The sequence below is a fragment of the Symsagittifera roscoffensis genome, chromosome 3 (assembly GCF_963678635.1).
Source record: "Symsagittifera roscoffensis chromosome 3, txSymRosc1.1, whole genome shotgun sequence".
Taxonomy (NCBI): domain Eukaryota; kingdom Metazoa; phylum Xenacoelomorpha; order Acoela; family Convolutidae; genus Symsagittifera; species Symsagittifera roscoffensis.
The window spans coordinates 5,160,940-5,180,869 of NC_087064.1; the positions used below are offsets into that span (position 1 = coordinate 5,160,940).

General features: G+C 32.5%; 2 protein-coding genes across 6 annotated transcripts in view; one reads left to right on the forward strand and one right to left on the reverse strand.

Moving 5' to 3' along the window:
• LOC134842640 (uncharacterized) overlaps positions 1-9,597 on the reverse strand; it is a 30,310-nt gene extending 20,713 nt beyond the window's left edge. The window contains exon 1 of the mRNA XM_063859077.1: positions 7,900-9,597. Coding sequence (XP_063715147.1) covers positions 7,900-8,943 — 1,044 coding nt within the window. The 5' untranslated portion in view covers positions 8,944-9,597. The remainder of the gene's footprint in view (positions 1-7,899) is intronic.
• Positions 9,598-18,756: 9,159 nt separating this feature from the next.
• Positions 18,757-19,930, forward strand: part of LOC134842989 (cilia- and flagella-associated protein 70-like) — a 135,483-nt gene continuing 134,309 nt past the window's right edge. For all 5 annotated transcript variants that reach the window (XM_063859563.1, XM_063859560.1, XM_063859564.1 and 2 more), the window contains exon 1: positions 18,757-18,761. The gene's annotated coding sequence lies outside the window, so the exon portion shown is untranslated. The remainder of the gene's footprint in view (positions 18,762-19,930) is intronic.

Here is a 19,930-nt window from a genome sequence, read left to right on the forward strand (position 1 = left end):
GTTATTTAGCCAGTTTATCATAACTGCTTTCAGAGGTATTCTAGTTTTGAAAAAAAAACGTCACATAATAGCACAAAAAATTAAGCAAAAGGGTTTTTTTTTCAGTGGTATGGTATTTTTAAACAGTGTATAAAAACATCAGAGTCATCTAAAGCAGTCTTTTTTTATCTAGTTCAGGCAAACTAATTCCTTCCGTTTTAAAATCCTCCAAATCATCCAAAGTTCAGGCAAACTAATTTCTTCCGTTTTAAATTCCAGGCTAGCTATGTATTATGTTTTACAATCCGCATTAAACTAAGATCATCTACCTATCAAATGTTGAAAAATGCTGGTTTTCATTCCATTAATTTTTTTGTTTGAGTATAGGTAGAGTTTTTTTTAACTAACACATTGTGTCATGCTGCTTGAAAGGCGCAAATTTATCAGTCTGTATTGTCGTTAGAATACGTGTGGTTGGAAGATTCTCAATATACCAAATGAAAAAATTCTCGAGTGTTAAAACATTTTTGTTTGTAAACTTACCCAATTTGCCAAAGTTACCTCAGATGCAAACAGTTTTGTTAAATATTGTAACTCAAAATAATGAGGTTTTTAACGCGCCTAAAATAGTTTTGTCGAAACAGTTTCGTCAATCATTAATTTACTTCTGAAAAAAATGGGATCTCTTTTCGGAGAAAACCCTCAATTGCCTAGCATACTCAAGTTTTGAAATAAAATTGAAATAAACGTTTCAATTTGTTGATCAAACCTTGTATTTTGGTAAAAACAGTTAAACCGATTCATTCAAATTGATAATAAAACTTCAAAAATCGAAGAAAAAAATGGAACTGTTGTCATTTTTATTTTCCTTTTTTAATGAAATCCTCAAATAACAGCCTGACATTTTCATGAGAAAAAGCGATTTTTTTTCGTCTAAATGAGTTTACTAATATCATAATTTGCTCAGTTCCATCAAATATCCTGTTAAGTCTAGTAATTTTTTGTAAGAAATATATAATAATCAAAAATCATGCACATTGTGATGAAAAAATCAATTGAAGCAAATTGATAGCTGCTTTTAACAATTTTTTATTGAAAACCGAAAGGTAGTTAAATGAGAAAACCTGGCGTACTTTTTTACCCGCCCTCTTCACTTTAAATGCATAAGTTACGCTGCGCGAACTAACCATTATTTGTGGGGCTTTAACTTTTTCTATCATGGGGATATAAGGGCTATATTACCTCTTATAGTCGAAGTAGACAAAATTTAGTCCAGTTTAATTATAGCAGTATAGTATCATCCATCACTGATACAACAAAAATGTATGGCAAACATAAATGTAGACTGGTACTTTTTGACTTCTGATTTAACTGTATGGGTTAAATTGCTCTATTGGACCCTCTGCAACTATTCTAACCATAAAACAATTTGATCGGTCTTTCACAATAAACTGCAAAAGGCGGGGCATTTTAAGAGTGAATACAAAATTATGAATATGACCGCCATAAACGATTGCTTAAGAGTTGTTTGGCTCCGCCCACAAAAAAAGTTCCCATTGTTTTTTCGACCTTTTTCAAAATATCAGCGAATCAGTTCAATTAAACTAAAATTGAAGTACGAATACCAAAAAAAACTTTTTTTGGAAAATTTTTCGAAAAATGCCAAGAAATAGCATAGATTTTTTCAAATATTTTTCTCAAAAATTCGCTTTTTGTGCAAAAAATTTTGATTAAACAAAGTGTTCCCACTGTTTTATTTTGTAGTAATGAGTATAAAATATCTCTCAGAAGCATTTTGGCAGAAAAGCATGGGGGAACTATGCGATCGATTTTGCCCCCCAAATGAACGAAGTGGACTAGAGTAACAACCCTTTGCAAGTAAATGGCAAGTTAAATCAGTAAGTCGACATGCAAAACGGGGATTTCTGGTTGGCTGAAAGAGATTGCTTACAACCAAGAGGGCGAGATTTGGGCGGCAAGGTTCATGAAAGATTGTCCACTTGGTCCGTATTGTGTTATATTTCCATCTCAAAACGAGCTTTTTGGACAATCTAACGGATAATAATAGCAATGTGGTGATCAAAAAATTTCAAGGGAGGGTCTTGAAAAATGAACACGATATTTCAAATTTTTAACGGCGAACTATCCACGAGGAAAAAAGCTAACGTACTATTGCTTTTCGGCATTTTAAGTCGAGCCACTGTTAGGCCCGATATTAAACACTGCATGCATTTCTTTGTATCGTTTTCCGAGCTGTGAGTTGTTACCGCAACCAGAACTAACAAGCACGGATCATGCTGGGATTCGAACCACCAACCCTTCAACTAGGAGTCATAAGAAAGGAAGACGAGGATTAGCCTTGGCGGCATATTGACAGAACACGTTTCTGTTCATTAAAAAACAACACTTAGTCCCTCTGTCGTAAAATTCCTAGATTTCAGGAGTATAATGATAAGAATTCTGCATGAAGCTTGGTTTTCTTGAGACCTATAATTCATATTAACGCTTAAAATAGTAACTGAATGAATATTGAAAAAAAATATGTTCATATTCAAGAGGTCATTTCATCAGACGTTATCTATTTCAAATGACTACTGAAATCCCGGTGAGAATGTTTTTCAGGGATTTTTAAAATGGATTTTTCAGGGATTTTTTAAATGGATTTTTTTAAATGCAAACATGATGAATTATTAATTGGTCTTCAATTCGGTCGGGAAAAAAAGCAAAATTTGGTAAAGCGGTCAAATAGAACGAATACGTAATTTGACATTTGCTCATTTTAAGCATAATAGCACCAAATTAATAAAGCACACAAGGCACAAAGACAAATAGGCTTTTTAGTCGGGATACAATTTTCGGCTTCTGACTTTTTTATTACAACAACTTTCTCAGTGAAACCGGCACTTCATACATAAAAGCTTTTATATTTTTAATAACGGATGTTTCTGTTTGTTCAAAAATGATGGAACATTTGTGATCGGAGTGGTTTTTTTCTCCAGACAAATTTTGATTTTTTAGCTGGCAATTTTGTCAAAATTTCTGATACGATCAGAAAAATATTGTTGTTTTTAGAAAATATATTTCACCTGTGAAACGCGCGACATTATTAGTGCTATCAACGTGTAAGCCGAGATTTAATCAGTCTGAGAAATCGTTCCAAAGTAGATTGAGGCGTGCTATTTGGTCTATATAATACTTTTTTTAGCAAAACGTATCACTCTGCACTGGGGATAAATTTCATCAAATTTTTGAAGCAAACACTGTTCAATAGAGCTCAAAAGGCAGTCGGAACATTCACGGTTTCGCCCTTATACGAGCAGTCTTGTTTAGTTTTGCATTAGCAAGACTTCTCATTGACTAAGGAAATTCAACTGTTTTTGTTCCGACTTTCGAAGAAAACGGAATATTTATGCTCTGTGTTTTTATTCAGTGAGTTTACGCCGATCGAAATCATAGTTTTTGACAAAAAAAACTTTACATCATTCAATATATCGACTTCCCGAGTTCAAATGCAAAAGGTATCTTACCTCCGATTATTTTTTGTTAATTTCTGAGGGTTTGAAAATTGCCAATATGGCCATGTCGTGGACTAAATTATGCGCGCTTTGAATAATTTATTCATACTGCTGAGAGCGTAACGCGAATTGTTTATGCACGGCGACTTATCCCGCCCAACAAAATCGTTCGAAAAGTAATTGAGTCTAGCTAATCGGATCGGTCGTAATAATTTCGTACGAGTCAAAATTTTTGTTGGACTCAATATTTTGTCTAAAACTTACAGGTTTTCAATAATTTTTTTTCTCAAACTATTCAATATGAAATGAGGGACAGTCGGAACATTCAGGGCTTTGCCTTGATATACGAGCAGTCCTGTTTGATAATTAATGTTAATTACTGGGTCAGATGACAAACAAAGTCTTATATTAGCTTTTCTTTCTCTCTCTTAAAACGACTGGGGAAAAGAAGAAACATTTCTGTTAAACATTGATTTTAAAGTAAACATTGACTTAAGAGTGATTTAAAATGTTTAACAAACAACCACATCAACCAACACTATTACCATTTCTATTTTGTCCAACCAATCCTCAAAATACTTAAAGAAGTCATATGGATTGTACCTGATTGGGAAGCAAAATCTCAATTTTTATTCACCATGCTCCTTTATTCACTAGGCTTTTCTCGAGGGGGTTAGGGGGAGAGGTGGATTTTGAATAAAAACTCTTTCGTTAGGTCGACCAGCGGCACCGCAAGCAAATTTAAACAGACAAGTCAAAAAAGCCCCTTTTTGGGCACCCTTTGGAAAATTTTTGACCAATAAAAATTTTTCAGCGTCAATAAACACTACACGTCAAAATGTTTATAAAAAAGTGCAACCTAAACAGCAAGCCGTTCTTTTTTAGGTAATAATATGCGTTTGTTAAAAAATTGAACTGATATCTTCAGCCCCTCCCACCTAAAGAAAACTGTTTTCTCACATCTTTACGACTCAAATTAGTAACTTCCAGTAAAAAAAAAACATTCCAATCGGACAAAATTTTTAAGAGTTGATCAATTTATTTCAGGTTCTTTCATAGGTTGATATGTTTTTTTTTGGTTAAAAAAAGGTAAGCATCATTATCGAACAGATAAGGTGCAAAGGTCAAGATAAACTTGATTTTAACTATTCATCCATTTTTTTTCAAATTGGGTTAGTTTATCGAAAAAAGTGTCAATCACAATTTTTCTTGAAGCCCAAATAGTTTAATTAGCTTTTAAATAAAAACTGACTTTATCAGTGCGAGTTTTTAGTTTTTTCTAAAGTGTAAGGAAGCAGAACACGTTTGTTTTTTAAAAAAATTGCTAGTTCAAAAAAAAATGAAAAATTCATTATTTTAGCCAAAGTTTCCACTATATCCAATGTCTCGTAATAAGTGTTTATCTAGTAATAGGCATCGTCCCTTACGTAAGAACTGAATGTTTTGAAGCCACGGGCGACTTTCAAAAATTCAAACCAATCATAAAAACTTAAAATAGAATCTCTATTTGCGAATATCTCCCAGTGGGCTGGTTTTGCCTTGTTGAGGCATCAAGAATTTGACAAGGTCAAACATGACAGCGTCAAAATTAACAATAACATAATTAGTGGATTGTGCTCAGCTGATTTTTTTGTTTGCCTTGCGACGTTGATTTTTTACAATTGATTTAATCTATTAACAAGTGAATGTCAAATGTAAAATTTTTCTCTTGATTATAATGAAAACTCGTGTTAAGAAACATATGAACAAAAAACTGATTTCTACATCATCTGTCTACATTTTAACAAGAAGTAATCTTCAACCAAGAACCATATATTTCCGGAGGGCACAGATTTGTCGATATACAACCACTAGGGCACAGATTTGTCGCAAAAAAACTGAAATAACCTATTGTTTCGATGAAGCGAAGATGAAGAAGTTCCGGAGACACTTTTAAGCTTCACTCTATTTTTTTGACAGACGGATAATAATTATCTGCGATATCTTGACCGCTATTGAAGTCGGTTCCGAGAAAAAAGTTAGGGATCTACCTAAAAATTACCCCCCCCCCCCCCCCGCAGGGGTAGTAATGCAGTAATTATTAAGTACGGGGGTGTAATTATTAAGTAGATTAAGTTAGTCGATGTTTCAACCAATCAGAGTACAGCTTATTAGAATTTTCAACACAAAGCTTTAAGACTAGCTTGCTGCTTTTATTTTTATTTATAGGGGTGGCGATTCTTTCTTTGTTACCATTGGGGGGATTGTTAAGATGATCCAAAGTTGAATTTTGAGCTGAAATGCTGTAAAATAGGGATTTTTTAAATCGCAACACAAGCTTAATGCGACGCCGAGACCTGTAGAGACAATATGTGAACCAAAATTGTATGAAAATTATATGGACAGTTCTAGCTTAGCATCCCGTACCAAACAATTTTTTTAATTTGGCGAGAAATACTTCAGTTCTAAACTAAATATCAGGCCAGAAATTCTTTTCGAAGTGTTTAAATAAAGTAGGTGTTTTTTATCAAAAAATCCTCAATTTTCATATTATTTCTGGTAAAAAAAACTAAATCAAGGCTATTTCTGGCTAGGAAAAAAAAACACTCCTGGCAATGCTCGAACCCCTGCTCTACCACTGGATGGATAGTTGTGCTAAAAGCCAGCCCACGTGACCTGATTATTTTGGACAGTTTTAGCAAAATAATACAAAGCAATACTTCTTATAACAAGACTGCACGTATATCAGGCTAAAGCCCTGAATGTTCCGACTGTCTCCTAATTCATATCTAATAGTTTTTGGAAAAAGAAAACATTGAAAACCTATAAATTTTGGACAATATCAAACTATGAAATATTGAGCCGTACGAAATTAACACGACGAATTAGCTAGCTAGTCTCAATTATTTTTGGAGCAATTTTATTGAGCGGGATAATTCGCCGCGCATAAATAATTCGCGTTACGCTCTCAACAATATGAATAAATTTTTCAAAGCGCACATAATTTAGTCAAGAACACGGCCAATTTGAGAATTTTTAAACCCCCAGAACTTAAAAAAAAATTGCGGGTAAAAAGTTTTTTTTATGTGAAGTTGACGATATCTTCAAGCGGTATAAAAAATTGTCGAAAACTATTATTTCGATCGGCAAAATTGACTGAATAAAAAACCACACCGAACATAAATATTCCGTTCTCTTCGAAAGTCGGAACAAAAAGTATTGATTGCATTGTATGGGCTACGGCTATTGTGTATACTCGAAGAATGTTTATTTTGTTGCGGTTGAGCAGTGAACTGATTCTGGTTATTCTTTCCAGAAGTTGTATTTTAAATGAGAAATTAATATTTTCTGTATACACAACTTACACAAAAATAGTTTAGATTATCTATATAAATTTTCTATCCTGATTAGAAGCTTTTGTTGGGTACATGGTAGATCTGGTATTGATAAAAGAAGCAGATGATTATCAATCACCAGCCGAATAATAAGAGACTGTATAGAAACTACAATTTCGAAACGGTCTCGGAAATTTTCGTACCCAATAAAAATTCTTATTCAGATCTGAAAAAGTCTACTACAGATCCGAATTTCAGGTCTAAAATTTTCAAGTTTTATCAAGATCTGAAATAAGGAGTTTCAGACTTGAAAATCAGCTTAAATAACAAATATTAATTTCAGACTTTGTATAGAAAACCGCTGGATACGGTTTTTTATTTGTTTGCTAAATTCATAACAATAGCAAATATAATTCAGTTTCATAAAATACAAAAATTAATAGTATCTGAATTGTTGGGTTTGTGATAAACTTTTTGTCTGTCTTTCTGCCTGCCTGAGTGTTTTTCTAATCCGGGCCAATATTTTTAAACAGGTCTGGAAAAATATTCAAAAAATTATTTTTGAAATATTTTTGCAGAGCTGTTCAAAAATACTGGCCCGGATTAGAAAAAAACACTCAGGCCGGCAGAAAGACAGACAAAGAGTTTATCACAAGCCCAACAATTCAGATAGTATTAATTTTTGTATTCTATGAAACTGAATTATATTTGCTATTGTTATGAACTTTAGCAAACAAATAAAAAACCGTATCCAGCGGATTTTCTATACAAGGTCTGAAATTAACACTTGTTATTTAAGCTGATTTTCAAGTCTGAAACTCCTTATTTCAGATCTTGATAAAACTTGAAAATTTTAGACCTGAAATTTGGATCTGTAGTAGAGTTTTTCAGATCTGAATAAGAATTTTTATTGGGTACGAAAATTTCGGAGACCGTTTCGAAACTGTAGTTTCTATACAGTCTCTACATTGTCCAAAGCGCACATAATTTATTCCCGAACACGGCCTCCCTCTACCCTCGACAAAATGCTAGATCCACCTCTGTTCCTGCGACAAAAATTTTTTTTGACCGAAAAGTTTCCTTTGACAAACCTGAGCAACGACAGGCATCGACAACTGGTAGAATTTTTTCGGACCCATCAGAAGCAGCGAGAATGTCAAAATGGCGTTGGGCATGAAACATAGGAGATACAGCAGTGTTATTGCGATGAACACTTTAGCCGATCGCTCAGTCATCAGTTCGATCGCTGTCTTCGCCGGCGAGTTTTCTTTCGTCGAAATCTGGGATGCTCCGGATCCTTCTTGCTGTATTTCAAAGGACACCTTCAAGTTATTCGAACTCGTCTGCTGCTTGTCGTTGTTCTCCTCTTCGAGTGCTTTATGTTCGGCTAAATGCTCGCCGCCGCTTCCGTTTCTGTTTTCAACAGGTGTCGTCCCGATTGTCATGTTTGTTAAGTTGGCGAAGTTAACTCGTTTAGCGTTTCGTAGTCGAGCTTGATTGGACCGCTTGCGGAGTGCCCAGTACGCGGTAAAGTAGAGAATTCCCATTAGGATGAAAACTATGAAGATAGTCGACAGGTAAATGAGCATCGAAAGTCGACTCCAGTCTGGGTTATTACATAACACTGCGAGAATTGTGGCAATTACAGAAGTTCCGACGTTTGCCAGAGTCATGTACCAAGTTTGCTTGAAGTCGATGTCAAGAACGTTTACAAGACAGATTTTAGAATATCGGAACAGAGCGATGTTCAGCAGCGAGAGAGCGGATGATGTTTCGAGGAAAAAAGTGACGACAAACATGAGTTCCGAGGGTCCGTCATTGCAAGCGGGTGATATGAAGTGAGCTCCTTCGAGAACGAACACGACAGTTGTTGCGCAAAGGTCAAGAGAGGTCAGCACAGCAATCAGGAAATCCGAGCCTGATTTGCGAACGTCGCGAAACAGAACGTGACAAAGCACGACTAGTACCGAAGTATTTAGAAAAGAACCGACAAGAGCAGCCGAATAAAAACCGATACCAATAGTCGTGCATTCTAAAGGGCTGAACCAAAAAATCGACTGGCTTTGAGACAAATTTGAACTTAAATCTGGCACTGATTCTGTTGTGTTATTTCGAAGTATTGCTTGGAATGACATATTGGATGCTGTATCTTTTAAAATCAAAAGGGACAAAGTAACGCTAAATGTTTGGAAATTTTAAAATCGTCAAAAAGTACTAGAAAGTTGAAGTTGAAATTACAGCTAAAATTGGCTCATTTTTCACGGATAAGTTGAAGTTTCTTGAGATTGAAGTTACATTTAAAATAAGGGCTTTTTTCAGATAAACTTTTGAGCAGGTCAATTGAAGTGAAACGAATATAACGAAGAAATCGCGGAACGCAGATTATATTTCTTGAACATCTATCAAATGTCGAAAAATGTCTCAAGTTTATTGCTTCAATTGAGGAATGAGCTTTTCAATTTTAGATTAGCCTCAAAAGAACTATTACTCAATAAAACTTGTCTTTAAGTCTGTCGAGCTCTATTGAAATTTCTAACAATAAATTTCTATCCAGTAAATTATCTTTCTAGAGGTTAAATAAAGGAGAAATTTTTCGTCGCCGATTTCTGGGTTTAATCTGTAAGCTTTTAGACTCTAGTCAGAAGCTGGGAATGAAATTTGGAAAATTAGAATTTGGAAAGTAACAAACCGATTTTTAGGGTTTTGGAAAATAAAGATGGTAAGAAATACTCCGTGCTTACTATTTTAACCTAAGCTCTTTTAATTTCCTTTTCGTGTCAGTTGTTAGAATTACCAATGCCAATTCTAGATTCTGATTGGCTGAAAAACTAGCTCCTAATAATTTAAATGGTTTTCATTTCTTTTGAAAAAATGAAAGTTGTTATAATCGAATCCCATTTATGAAGTACCAAATTAGACCATATTACCTCGATCTGTTTATTTGAAGTCGCATAATGAAATTTTTTTAGTAGGAGGCTATTCATAATGAAACAGACTGATTATAACATGGAATATGTAATTGATTCTGCTCGTACGTGTATTAAACGTTGCTTTCACATTCGATCGATCTCTTACTACATTAATTTATTTATTCAACAGAAATAAATTACCATGGCTTCAATTTTTTTTCAAGATAACTAAGATTGCAGTCCAGCAGAACTGACAGAACTGGGGCTAATCTTGTGACAAAAAGTTATAAAAAAAATCAAAAGCCAAAAATCCCAAATGAAAAAAATTCTTGCATTCGGGTGAATCCTTGAAAATTCTCACTGCTGTTTAACAAGTCTGATTTAGTTTTTGCCAATAAAAAAAAGTAAATAATTTTTCACAAAAAATTTTGTCCCGAAACGCTACGATGATTTCTAAATCGTAATCTTTGCGCCTATTAACCTAATATGGATTCATTTAGTTTGTCTTGTTTCAATTTGCATTGATTGATTAGCCGAACTATTTCAAAGCCTACGCTGCTTGATAGAGAAATATAGAAAATGTTGTGCAAAATAGTTAAAACAAATCGGCGAAATTGGCAAAACTGAACACAAGTGAAGCCTAAGCGTTGCCACAAAAGAAACCGTTTTATTTTTTTTCGGAGTAATATAATTTCATGGTTGCTTAAAAAAAACTGTCAAAATTGCTAATTAAAATGTCTAAAAATGGTTAGGTACAAAAAAACTCGGCGCAAAAAACTCGGAAAGTAGAAAAAAATACATGACGGAAATTAGTTAAACCTCACTCAATTCAAAAACACCTAAATAACTGCGCTTATTAAGTTAAAAACCTGAATGTTTTAGCAGTCTCTTTCATAGAATAAATTCAATCTATGTTTCAAAACTATAATTTTAGAAAAAAATTGAAAAGAAAAATATATAAACTTTTTTGTTTTTGGAATTAAAAACCCACGCATTTTTTTTAGTACAGAATGCGACACTTCGCATTTACGCTTATGATCTTTGGATTAGTTCACATGTCTATGCTCAGTGTGGAATGACCTGAAATGAAATAATCAACTGCGGTAAAAGAAAATTGGTTAATTTGTGTGCGTTTATGATACCAGTTTGGTTTATTTCGAACCCAGTAAACTTCCTAAAAATTATAATGGGTGAAACAGTTTTTTATTCAATTTAACGCTCAACGACGTTTTTCTCATTTTTGTTTATAAATGTCTAAAATGGAAAACTTAAAATTAAAAATGGTACTAGTAAAAAACTCCGCTATTTTCTCTGGAAGTCGGAATAACATTGTTTATACTCAAAACCTGAATAATGAAGCATCTAAAAAAAATTTAAAAAAAAATTGATTATGATGTATTTTTGTGGTCTAAAACAATGTCATTATAATCGATTCCCATGTTAGGCTTTGAGAAAAAAATTGAACAAAAGAAGGATTTATATCAAATTTTTTCTTGCAAAAACAATGCATTATAATTCATTTTAAAATCTTTATAATGGATAATAAAACAAGTACAAAATCACGTTTAACTGGAAGTTTTTTTCTTCTCCATTTTCCATTTTTTTTTCGCGTCGTGCAAAACTTTTCAAGAATTTCTGCATTTAGCAAATGAGTAATGCGAAATTTTTGCAAAGTGAGTCTACGGTCTACTCCATTTTAAACATGAACTCAAATTGGAAAAAGGTTTCGTTGAACTTTCCCCCTAAAGTTTGGCCCTTTACTCCTCTACAACCCCTCGGGTCGGTTCAGTTGGGATTCATTTGGTGGAGTGGGTTGGTTCAGGTGGGGGTAGGGTTCGCATTGGTTCAGGTGGGGGATTGTGGGTGTAAAGGTAGAGAGGGGGCAAAAGGGAAAACATTGGAGGGGATAGAAGCGGCCAATTGTTGAAAGGAACAAAATTCAGCTATTGAGAAACATAAAAAAGAAACCAAATTATCTAAGTTTAAAAAAAATCAAAAATAACCAACTTTAGTTTAAAATGTAGGAAAGACTTTATGTGCGTTGAATTTTGCATCTCAAAAAAGTGGAGAAAAATTGATTGTAATTGAGTTTTATTGAAAGTTTCCAAAAAGTGGAAAAATGGAATAAAAAGATTTTTTGCCTGATAGTAGAACCCATTTTTAATTGATTGAAATCAACTTTTTTTTTCAGTTTCGGGGCACTGACAGTGAAACTCAATTCATTTCGTTTTATATTCATGGAAGTCCAGTGCGGGTACATCATTTTGCTTTTGTTGCAGCAACTTTATTGATTTTTAACTTCAATTGGCTTTGAATTTTTATGTGGTAAAACCACGTATAAAATTTTTTTTGACTTTGACGAGACAAACGAGATTTTCAATTTCCAAAAATAATCTGCTTTTCTTCTGCTTTTGTTTGAAAAAAAAACTGTTAAAACCCTTGAAAAAGCAAAAAAAAAGCACACGTGAACCTTCTTTCTTTGATTGTGAGGCGTTTAAGTTTCAGAAACAGCCGCATATTGGCTTTTCGAATCCTAATAATTACATTCCGAATCATAGAAGTTACAAACTTATTTTTCTAGTGATGAAAATATCTTTTTTTTTCAATTTTCTAACGTTTTCTTGACAATTGCTAGAGTTGCACAGTTGAAGCTTTAAATATTTGATGGAGAAAAATGTTTTTTAAGATATACTGGAATAAAAACTTGTTTTCGAGTCGTGTTGGGCCATTCATTCTGAGGGTGTCAGACATTTGTTCTCAGTCCCAAAAACAATAAAAAATTTTCAGAACTGTGAACTTGACAGTATTTGCTGAAAGGCTGAGGTTCTAAGCTATACTTTGAAAAAAGAACTAGAAAATTTGCTAAGCTCTCAGACAGAAAAAAAAACTCAGAAGTTGACTTAAAACTGAATATCGACTACATATGAAGTCAAATGTCAAAATTGTATACAATAATTGTTTTGTAGCTGCATGTTTTTTGAATTTTTTTTAATAACGTTGTTGGAAAAGCAGTCAATAGTCCCAAAAATCAGCATTTACAGAGCGGAAGTCATCAGTGAACATATCCAACAGAAATCTGGAAAAGAGTTGATGCAACTTTCCAAGATCAAAGTGAAACAGACACCCCTAAAACTCTTTGAATTTCTAGATCAATTTTTGAATGGCTTTTTTTGGATAAAATGAACCCAATTTGAGAAAACTGGAACAATGAAATTTTTTTGAAGCAAGTCTGAAAACAAAATTCCACTTTCGAAACTAGAAATCGATTACGTTTTCTATGATTATATTGCTTTTGCTGTTCGATAGCGGAGTTTGCCTTCTTTTTAACAAAGGCAAGGAACTGAACTAAAAAAAACATCAATCAAACCGCAAATAAATAAAATTGAGACTGAACTTATATTATGATTTTCGAGTAGTTCGGCTTTGAGAGAAAATTGAGTTCGGCTTAAAATAGACGTCGTAAATCAATACCGAAGTGGAATCCCTTCCATTTGACGGACAGTATATCAAATTCCATAGATGGGAGGGAGGGGGCAAATTTATACTTGTTTCTCCCCAAATTTAGCGATGAATTTATATAAGAGCACCATGAGTTAACATCATGCAAGCATCTTCGATATTGAATGGTTTTACCGTGATATCATGCCCTGAGGAAGCAAACATATTACCTTAGGCCATCAAGTGTGAATGATAGAGATTGTCGCGTAAAAATTTTTTTAAAAAAAACGTCCGTCATTTGTGATAAAAACTGGTCGAAATATTTCCAATTAGTTCTTTCATAAATTTCTTTGAATTTTTTTTCTAAAAAATAATCGAGGATGTCAAAATCTGGCAATCTTTTGTGCAATTTGTACAATATGGCTAGCTCTAGCTCTAGTAGGATTAACTAACATATCTTACGCTAGAAAGGGGTAAAATCTGTTGATTTTAATAATTCTCCAGTGAGACTTGAATGATTTCAAGTTTGATCCAAAATACATAGCGTCCGGAAATTTCAGAAGACTTTTAAGGGCACACTTTTGTAATATCTGTTAGGTTTACCAATCAAACTTATTCGCTTGATTTCTCCCGAAATTCCGATTGCGGTCCCAGACATCTTAACAGCCAACCACGCATTTCGAGGGTCGAAAATTTCCGTCGAAAAAGTCTTGCAAAATGAAGTTTCCTGTGAAAACCTTGTTGCGCACAGCTTTATATTTATAACACGATTTCTGAGATAAACTAATGATAATAAAATGATATTGTACCGACTTTTGTAAGGAAAGCAATGGAATATTTGTGTTCGGGTGGCTTTTTTTCTTCAGACAAATTTCGACTTTTTAACTAACAATTTTTTACCAATTTTTTTATATCAATCAAAAGGTATCGTTGTCCTGAGCTTATATTTGAAAAGATTTCCACCTGTGATTATTTTTCTGTAAGTTATGGGGGTTTAAAACTTGGCATTTTAGCCAATTCGGGACAATTAACGCGCAATATATGTCGCGCGATGGTGTATCGACTAGCATAAAGAACGACTAGCATAAAAATTTCAAAATTGAAATTCGTATCAACTTGCATAAAAATCTAAAAAACAGAATTCAATTAGTCAAAACTAAAACCATTACCCACAATATATGCACCCCTAAAATAAAGGAATAACTAAAAACATGTGAATTTTTGGATCTATTTAACAATTCCTTTATTGTCCTTACTAAAGGATCTCCGCCCCATTCCGATAGGCCGAAAATTCGACTTGTTTGCTTAATTTCTCAAATTCTCAATTTTCATTTTCGCAGAACTGCATCTTCCAATTTGACTAGTGTTTTGTATTTCTGAGAAATAATGCTATGAAATTATGCTGGTCGGTACAGTTTCATTTTTCAAACTATTATGCTAGTCGAGCGGTCAACATGTCGCACTATTAACGCGTTAGCGGAGATTTAATCCGTCTTAGAAATCGTTCCAAAATGGTTGAAGCTTATTTGCCATAATTGATTCGTTATTAGGAGTGAAATCTATAACTTTGTACTTTACATGGCATGTGGGGGGATGATTTTCACAAAAATTTCAAATTAAAAAGAAATCATTTCATATTTGTTACAGTTGCAATAAAGTTTTGAGGGTTGAAGTCTTGTCAAATTGACCAAATTGGTTCGTGTTTCCATTTTCCTCTTAACGCATTGCGCAGGCAGCGAATCCTTTCAGTTCGATCCTGAGGAAAGTTGATTTCGGATAAATTGATTGACATGATGCAATCAATTTCACCTGAGGCAATCTATATGATCACAATAGCAAATTTCATTACTTTGAAAATTTCAGCTTTTTGTTTTTGGTAGATTTTCTGCGGAAGTTTTTTTGAAAAAAAGTAGCGTTGTTTCGGCCAGCCCAGCAAATTGTCTGGAAATTTTGGGAATTTTTTGGCAAAAAAGTAGCGTTTTTTCGGCCAGCTCAGAAAATTCAGTGCTTCATTTTATTCAAAAAAAAAATCTAAAGTAAAAAATTGTTTTGTTTATTATAGATAATTTTTTCACAATATTACAGACCTTAAGAGGCATTTGGAATTCTCAAGGCTTTGCCCTGACACAAGCAGTCTGAAAATCATTAGCTATCAGTGCACATGATTTTAAAAAATATATTCCTTCTGGTCGGCCTTTCAAAACGCTCTGAGCGCAGATTTATTGGCTTTGGAATTTTGTACAGAAAAAAAATTTCTGCTCTCGGACAACAAAAAAGCTCATAGATTTGGGCGGCAGGGCTTGAAATATATAAAATTAAACTGAAATGGGCGTAGTTACGATACATTAAAACAAAAAATATATCGCGCATTAATTGTCCCGAAGGAATCGAGGAATTCGTACTGATGAAACTTTTGGATACTTTTTGATAAAAATTAATCACAGTTGAAAACTTTTTTTCCAAATTTTAGCTCAAGACAACAATAGCTTTTGAATTATAATTACAACTTGCAACAAAAAAAGCGAAATAAAAAGTAGAAATTTGTCAGGAGAAAAAAATACCCGAGCACAAATATTCCACCAATATCTTCGAAAGTTGTCGCGATATTAGGCAATCAATTTTGAGAAGTTGCACAGCTTCCATCAGGTCAACCTAGAACAGTGATGATTACGACACTTCAGTGTACGCAAAGATCTGGTGAGTAGTAGATGTTGAGGCTGTAGTTAAGATTGGGTATAAAGTTTACAATGTATTAAGATAGGAAATACCAACGGTAAGGTTTTATGGTTTGTGTGATGGTAAGATAATGGTAAGAAAAACGTAATTTTTTTGGTTTTTGAGTGGAAACGTCTAGCTTTTTCGCAAAAATGTTGGTGCGTGTTAACTAATTTGTAAATATAAAAAATTAATTACGAGTAGATTGTGTAATGAAGGACTTTTAATTAGTTTTTTGATATATGGTAAGTCAATGGTAAGATTTTTTGGGTAAAAACTTGGAATTTTTATCGAAAAAATTTCTAGATCAAACTGCATGATTCAACCCCTCGTCGTTTTTTTCTCATTGAATTACCCAAATTTGTACAAAAATTACAACTTGTGAGAAATTTTTCAAGTTTTTAATTACAAATTTCAGATAAGTGATAAAAAATGAACAATTTACTGCTAAAATTGACCAAAAATGGGATAAATTTTTCTTAAAAGTGTATTCGATATTGGCTCAAATTCAACAAAAACTTCTTCATAACTGATGATTATCTCTCTGTTGCTTCTGCAACATAACTTTCATGAATTTCTGTAGAATTTTTCTATGTTTTAGGGTTATTCTTGCTTTCTGCTTAATTTATAATTTCGCTATTGAACACAATTTACAAGAAAATTTAGTCAAAACTGGAGAATTTAGGAGGAAAATAGTATCAATTGAACGAACAATTTGCTGGCACAGATGAAATTAGAACTGATACTGTCTGATTATTTTGCTAAAAATTGTAAATGTCTTCCTCAAGGTTCCCTTGTTCAGTTGCTACCGTAAACTATTTAAGCAAAAATATAACTTTTGGGATCAATAACTATCATTTTTCTTGCAAAATAGTTATTAAATTGCTTTTATGACGAAAGTGTTCTCAAAAATATCCAAGTGAGAAAAAATTGGTGCTAGTTGAAGCATGCAAAAATTTATGTAAAAAATGAGAATATAAAGGTGTGTTTTTACGATTTAAGAGCAAATTAAGAGCAGCTCTATTAGTTATAATCTGAAAACCTCCGGAAATACGCAAGAGAACCTAGTTCATAACATCTACGAAATCTAAAAACTTCTAAAAGACCGCGTCTAAAAAAATTGATTAAGCAAAGGAAATCAAGTTGCAAACTGGAACAATTGTATAATTTTCCGATTTATGATAAGCAAAAACCTCTATCGTGAAAATAATGAACTGTAGATCTTGAAAGCAAGTTTTTGATATATGCTTCATCTATCATCTTCCAAAAGATGTCGGATTGGGTTTAGTTTTACAAAAACTATCCTCAAAATATCGAATTTTTCAAACAAACTACCTAAATTATCAAATGATAACAAATTTTTCTAATGAATTACGCATAACTATAAACCTTTGAGAAATTTTATGTTGGTTTTTTCTCAAAAGATACATTATAAGCTAAATATAAGTCAAATTATCTCGAAACTCCTAATGAATAAAATCACTTTCTATCTCATTTTTAGCATTTTCTCAGTTTCTGTTTCATCTAAAATCTACCAAATGAATCCAATTTGAACAAATTTATACTTGAAAACTGAATATTAGATGGAAAAATGTATCGTTTCAACAAACATTCAAAAAATTCGAAGCAAAATTAGTACCATAAATCCTTTGCTAAGAGTCTTTAAATGATTTTCTCAACCTCATAACTGTATATTCATGTTTAAAATCTGAATTTCTATTTTAGTGTAAATTTTTAGTTGAGAAAGTATATCATTATCTTGAAGTTTTCAAAGTGTAGCAAAAACATACATTTTTTCGTTTTTTCCAGGTCATTTATCAAAGTCTTTTCTGAAATCATCAAAAAGAAAAACAATAGAAAAACATAAATCTTAACAAGTCAAACCCCATTATCTGCTTAAAACCGCTCTATTCTATGAACAATTTTACAAGGACTAAACAAGGAAAACTTTTAATTAGTAACTACAAAAACTTTTCAATTAGTCGATGTTTTACAAATATCCAAGTTTTACAAGTTTTAAGCAAATACTTAACTATTCATTAGCGTATATTATGTTTTTTTTTTACTACAAATTCATCGCAACAAAGTCTCCGCAAGCTTCATCATCAAAAATAAACATTAGAAAAGCATAATTTTTAATAAGACAAACCCCATTATCTGCTTAAAAACGCTCTATTCTATGAACATTTTTACAAGCACTAAACAAGGAAAACTTCAAAATAGTAACTACAAAATACTTTTCAATTAGTCGATGTTTTACAAATATCCAAGTTTTACAAGTTTTAAGCAAATACTTAACTATTCAATAGCGTATATTATGCTTTTTTACTACAAATTCATCGCAACAAAGTCTCTGCAAGCTTCATCATCAAAAAAAAACATTAGAAAAGCATAGTTTTTAATAATTCAAACCCCATTATCTGCTTAAAAACGCTCTATTCTATGAACACTTTTACAAGGACTAAACAAGGAAAACTTTAAAATAAAAACTATAAAACACCTTTCGATTTCTGTTTTTCTGTTTTTAATCAAAATTATAAATTTTACCTTCTCTTGAAGTGTGTTTGGAGACTGCTGAGCACATAATTTAACATTATATTGACAATGCTTCTTCTTGAAATGATTAGTGAGTTCGTCCTTGCTATAAGTATAAAAGTTACAGTTAGAACACTTCAAAACACCACAAAATCTACAATGTCTTGATGCGTGTAAGCGAGTGTATTCTCTGCCACATTCAAGACATGCAACTCTATCGTTTCTATTCAGTGACGGCATCTCAATAAGTAGAAAAAGATTAAATGGGAGATTTAAATTAGACCAAGTTTTTAGATAAGAAGAGTTGAATAGCCTCAAAAATGAATAAAAGTGAATAAAAACAGCAAACTTATTAACCAATTGTTTTTAACGTGAAATAAAATCAGATTGGATATGCTATTTAGCCCAGCTGAAAAAAAAATCATAAAATCTAACCGGGGAGTTTTCAAAAGTTTTGCTATCAACCAATCAGAATCGAGCATTAATTATAGGGAAATTTTTATCTTTTCTGATATCAACCAATCAGAATCGAGCTTCAATAGTCATGTACTTTTCAACAAATATAATGTCAACCAATTGGAATTGAGCTTCATTCGTTATAAATTTTTTGACAAATTTAACGTCAACCAATCAGAATTGAGCTCTACTTCTCATGAATTTTTCAAAATTTTTGATATCGTTTGTAGTTATTGAGGATACATTCACAGTTAGTATTTGTGGTAATAACCAATCAGAATGAACTTCTCACAGACTTTAAAGAATCTTTGTAGATCAGAACCAAACTATGTAACAAAACTTCCTAATCAATTAATTTTACTGAATTTTTCTAACATAACTAAGATATAACATTTGATATATTAGTGAGATAAATGAGATTACTTGTCTGGTTTATATTGTTTTTTCGATACTCAATTCAAATTTTGAAATTTCGATCAAAATTTTTTCGATTTGTTTTATTTCTAACCAGTGGAAAAACTACTAAAATATACATTTTTATCACTTCCTTATTGATATATTGTAATATAAACAACCGGAAGTCTTTTAAATTTGGAGAACCGATTAAAAGATTTTCTGACAAATCTAAATTTTGTATTTGTATCAAATTCAAAACAGAAATTGAAATGATGTTATTTATCTCCAAATTTTGTTTCATAGGCTCTTCGATTGTTTTGTTTATTAGTGATGGTCCACTGAATCTGACTTAACTCTTCTAGATAAAAACTATTGTTGTTAAATCTGGCAGTACTCTTCTTTTCTGAAATCTCCTCTGCATCTTTTTAACAAAACTATTGAACTTTCTGTGTTTCTATACAAATTAAAACTAATACAATTTCCATCAACGTCATCTGTCTATCGCTCTTTTAATTTTTTGTAGTAGTTCAAACTTAAAATTTGATAAATGTTCATTTCAGACATTGAAAACGCTTCTGATAGAAACATGTTTTTTACCAAAATAAGCAGAGAAACTTGAAAAAACTCGAATGGTTGTACCAATTTTAAGTTATTTTGCAATAGCAATCTCCAT